The sequence below is a fragment of the Protomyctophum bolini genome (genome assembly GCF_963924005.1).
Source record: "Protomyctophum bolini genome assembly, chromosome: 16".
In the NCBI taxonomy this organism is placed as follows: Eukaryota; Metazoa; Chordata; class Actinopteri; order Myctophiformes; family Myctophidae; genus Protomyctophum; species Protomyctophum bolini.
Genome location: NC_137877.1, coordinates 18,843,028 through 18,847,923, shown reverse-complemented (window position 1 = coordinate 18,847,923; position 4,896 = coordinate 18,843,028). Strand labels below are relative to the sequence as shown.

The following is a 4,896-nucleotide window of genomic DNA, read 5'->3' as shown; positions in this document are numbered from 1 at the left end:
CTGCTACTTGTTATGCATTTGTGTGACGTTGTAGTATGATCGAAGTATGCAAAGTTTTTCAAACTGGTAACAACTGATGAGGTACTCAAAAAAACTGAGTGCCCTGCAACCCAACAAGGCCACTGGCCATGACAATATTCCCTCCAAATGTCTCTATGGAGAACCAGCCATCTCCATAGCTCCAATTATCACCCACATAATAAACCTCTCCAACAAACGGGGACTTGGCCATATCACCTGATGAAGGCCTACTATGGCCGAAACTTATTTCTGTTTGTGGATGCCGGTGTGTCCACAGTAAGTGAACTTAAATAGGTTTCAATGGGGTTTCTAGGTGTAAGTATGTAGGACTAGTAGCATGCCAAAGTGTGTGCTATTGCCATTGAGAAAACATTGGGCATTTAAGTTAAATAACTACAAAACATTTCAAAGTAAAAAGTTCCAGCATGTGTGCCCACAGTAAGCTGAATTATAAAAAGTGTGAATGGGGTTTCTAGGTTTAAGTATGTAGGACTACAATATTGATATTCCAAAAATAATAAACAATATATATTTCTGTTCTGGAGGGGAACAAACACTCTTGGGTCATTGCAACGTCTACTCTTGCTTTTGTGTGCACCCCAGACAGTTGCTTGATTACATTTTTAGATATTTGATATTTATTTAATTAGACACTCACCATACACTTAAAGGACGACAATGGAAATAAGCTTGCAAGCTATTGTCTTTCATCCTTTTGACAGATATGTACAAATATGCATTGTATCAATCACAATGTCAATCTATCAAAAAGAAAAGAAAATAGGAGCTACAAAATATGATAAAAAGGAGCACTTCAGCCATTTTCAACCATCATTCATAAAATCCTCATTAAAGACACCATTTCTATCTATAAGAGGAGGGTGTGGACAGTAGAAACCTGTCTACCAGTGACATCATCGGTAGGCAGGTTTGGCCATTTCAAACACTGACGTAAAATTATCCAGTCATTGTCAATGAGAATGTAATGTTTGTGTAGGACAGAAATCTACACTAATAGCTGAATATGGGAGGGGCTGGCGCCCCTCAAAAATAGTAGTAGACAGAGGAAAAAGAGGTTGTGCATGGGAAGAAGTTATGAGGGTGGTTTTAAAGGAAAAACGCAGCAGTGTGCACTGTGCAGGGACCTTAAAAGTACAAAAGAATTGTGATCAAAATAACTGATCTACAAGCTCACTATGTGTCGCCAATGCAGCGTGTTACTGTTGTGACATAGTGGTGTTGATAATTGTAGGTGGTGAGTAGTATTAACCACAAAATCTGATCTCTGCATCTTACATCTGATTCGTGCCGCTGCCTTGGACGACCTGGAGGAAAAACAATGCGTTGTTGTCATTTACAATTAAAGTCAGGTGTAGCAGCTGATACTTTGTGTTTAAATGTGATAGTTCATTGCTATTGACTAGAGTCTTTGTTCAATATCAAGGGATCACACCGTGACCCCCGTCTCTCCAGCTCTTAATAAACATAAAATACAGGTGGGTTGCCAATTCCATCCAATCTGAACCAAGAACCCATTTATCGGCTTCAATTTTATAGTGTTCCAGTTTCAATTTTGTCTGCTCGTTAAAAAAAAATCCATTTCATCACGTCCAATTGTACTTGTTTATGCTGTATCCTGTATGAGATCTCTCAAACCATGTTTACTAAAGAGCTGGAGAGGCAGGCAGGCAGGCAGGCAGACATCAACATGAACATGTCAAGCAGATCTTCTTCACTTACCTTTAGGGTATGCTTCCAAACTTCCCCTGCAGATCATAGCGTTTAATCTTCCCCAGTACATTCACCATTATCTTCTCTCCTTTATTGGTGTACGTCTGCACGATCAGATCGGCGGTCCTTGTCTTGTTGGCTTTCTCCAGGTGGTCCGTCTGGATAGGCTGCAGGCCTTCCAGAGGTCCTGGTTTTCGCAGCCACCAGCGGAAATCATCAAACTCCTTCTCAGTCAGCTCGCTCAGAGCATCAAAGATACGTTCCTCGAGAGTCCCCTGCAGGGTTGAATCCTGGTACAAATAGATGATGGTTAACGTCTCTGCTTTGTTCACTTAATGCATGCATCCTTGTGAAGAGACTGAACTCAAGCTTCAGTTGAAATAAATATGCAGGGAATACAAATTAATGTGCATTTCTGTTATGTTATGTACCCTATTTAAAGCAAAAATATCTAAGGGCTAATGTGAAAAAGCAGACTATGTGAAAAAGCAGTTTTGACATGTTTCTGAAGGTGTCTGATAGGTGCTGTAATGGACATAACAGATAACAGATATCTTGATTTTATAATGTAAAATATCTTTGGACAGCACTACTGTAGGTTGAAGCCATTTACTGTACCTGCTGCGAGGACACACGGTCCATGGTCTCTTCTCTTGACACTGCTGTTGAAAGAGGTGGGCATTTCTTATACATACAGTAGCCTACATAGACAGACAAAAAGACCCTCTTATCTTATTGGTGGCTAGGCTAGCCTCCAAACAAAGCCATGGCGTGAAACGTTGGCAATTGGCATTGTATGTTTCTGCAAACCACACATGTTGACATTTATGGACCCCAACTACTATATGTTACATATAACAATATTTCGATAGGCTTTTCAAAATGTATTTATTTATTAAAGAATAAAGTTATATACCTATTCTAAAAATAAAAAGTAATATAGTAGAACATCTTACCATTTTTCTCCAGCAGGAAGGGTTGGTGTTCTTTTACTGCATTGTAAAATTCTGCACGGATTGTTGATGTTCCTGGTTGTAGCAGCTGGACATACAGTATCCTCATCTGCTGCTGTCTTGTCTTCTCACCTAGAATCTCGGTGTAGAGTTCAGAATAGACCCTGTTCCCTAGACTGTCTACTATAGGCATGACTGCAGACACATCTTGAGTCAACCGTGCCCTGTGCTCCATCACATAACGTGCTGTTTGCAAGAGAAAGGGAGAGTGCATAAATGCATCACAGAATGTTATTGCCATTTCAATAAAAAATAAAGCTCTCATCTCTACATCTGCCTCATAAATAGTATAGCACAACAACAGCTGGTCCTATACATTCATAGTTTTGGAAACGGATGTACTAGTGTACACCCTAACATACAAAAGCTAGAACCGGTCAACTAAACTACAATATACTGTACTCTCTATCACCTCAAGTATTGATTGATTGATCTAAATATTTGTTTGCAGAATTACAGTTCAAGCACAAACTCAATACAAAGACTGTTAACTGTGAGTGGACGACCCAATTAAGCATTACACTTGTTTACAAGAGGGTCCACCTTGTTTAATTCATCAAAACATTTAGAGACGTACAAATAGACATTTCTATATATCCAAAGAACAGAACAGGAATTCATCATAAAGGAGGTAAAGTCATGGGATTTGCATGTCTTAATGACTGTTGGTAGGGCATTCCACATTTTGGTGGCATAGGAGCGAAAATAATTTAGTCCCTTGTTTGTGCCGAATCTGGGTTGTACATGGTTCGTTGCACTCTCTCTGGTGGTGTTGTGGGTGTGGACTTTGTTAACATTAAGGAAGTATCTTGACAGTTACATGGGTATCTTGGTGGTGTATCGAATCTTGTGGACCAGAACCATTGCAAGATGCTGTACTCTGTCGTCGACTCTAAGCCATTCCAGCCTGTCAAAGTGGGCAGGGGTGAGGTGGCTCCAAGTCGGAGCCTGACCAGTTTGTTTTGGAAAGTCTGGAGCCTTGTTTTAAGGGCCTTTGATGTGGTGTGGTACCAGGAGGTGCATGCATAGTCAAAGAAACCTTGTACGAGGGCTCCTGTTAAGGTCTTCAAGGTGTTTTTGTTGACCAGTGAGTAGATCCTTTAAAGGAATCTTGTTCTTTGGTTGACTTTTTTATTACGTTGGTGGCCATTTTATCACCGGAAAGATTAGCCTCCAGGATGGAACCTTGGTAGGTAATTTCATCTTTACGTGTGATAATATTGTCACCCACTCTAACCAAGAAGCCATCTGCCTTGCTGAGATTACTACTGAACTGTACCAAGGATGGAAAATGCTCACCTTTTTCTGCGTCCATTGCACCACGGATGTGTATTGCTTCAAGCCGTCAACATGCAGCAACCTGATGGACAACATCTTGTTGTCAGAAATCCAAAATGTTTCAAATTTGTTTGCAAATACTTTTATTCTACATGGTGGACACTTGTCAGTGAGGTACAGGCATAGAGGCCGCACCTTTTTGTTTTTCAGCCTCATTATGCAAGTCATTAAAGTATTCATGATACTTTCATTTTCACTTTCATCAGCATAATTATTGGACTAAAGAAGGATTTTAAAACATATTGGAAGGCGGTTGCATTATCCTATTGGCACAATCCAAACCCTAAGTCACCATGAAGAGTGCACACAGCACCGTATAAATATCACACTTCATAAAGTGTGATATTTACACTTCATAAATGCTGTCAAAGACTCAAGACATATATGACCCACTTCCTCGTAAATTATGAGGAAGTAACATTAACAGTCATAATACAAAGTTTGATATAGGTTTCTTCCCAACAACTTTTTGGCTTCATGTACATATTTTATTAGATTAGGTGCTTACCATGTAATGAATGAGGTGTGAATGATCCAGTTCTGTCAGTTGGTAGAAACGTATATCTATCTCATCTCCTTTAGTGCTGCTGCTGACTGTGTCCAAAGCTCAGGGTTCAAGAGCTGTATGGAGAAGGGTGGAGTTTGACTGTGTGAATGTAACTAACTTCAAGTAGGCCTACTGTACTGTGCCATTTTTAGGAGTATTTACAAATATCAATGGTTTTACCTCTACTCCACTAACAACCCAGAGGCAAATATTGCACTTTTACTCCACTACAATTACTTGAAAACT

The 4,896-nt window shown here is 39.8% G+C and overlaps 1 protein-coding gene across 1 annotated transcript; it reads right to left on the bottom strand.

The window, feature by feature from the left end:
• Positions 1–839: 839 nt before the first annotated feature.
• On the bottom strand, positions 840–4,691 carry LOC308330607 (uncharacterized protein). The gene is made up of 6 exons (XM_080785547.1): positions 4,612–4,691; positions 4,065–4,125; positions 2,709–2,951; positions 2,371–2,414; positions 1,762–2,042; positions 840–1,346 (listed from the first exon to the last, which is right to left on the bottom strand). The coding sequence occupies exons 2-5, from the start codon at positions 4,078–4,080 to the stop codon at positions 1,764–1,766; spliced, it is 582 nt and encodes a 193-aa protein (XP_080641673.1). The 5' UTR covers positions 4,081–4,125; positions 4,612–4,691; the 3' UTR covers positions 840–1,346; positions 1,762–1,763.
• Between the last annotated feature and the right edge of the window lie 205 nt (positions 4,692–4,896).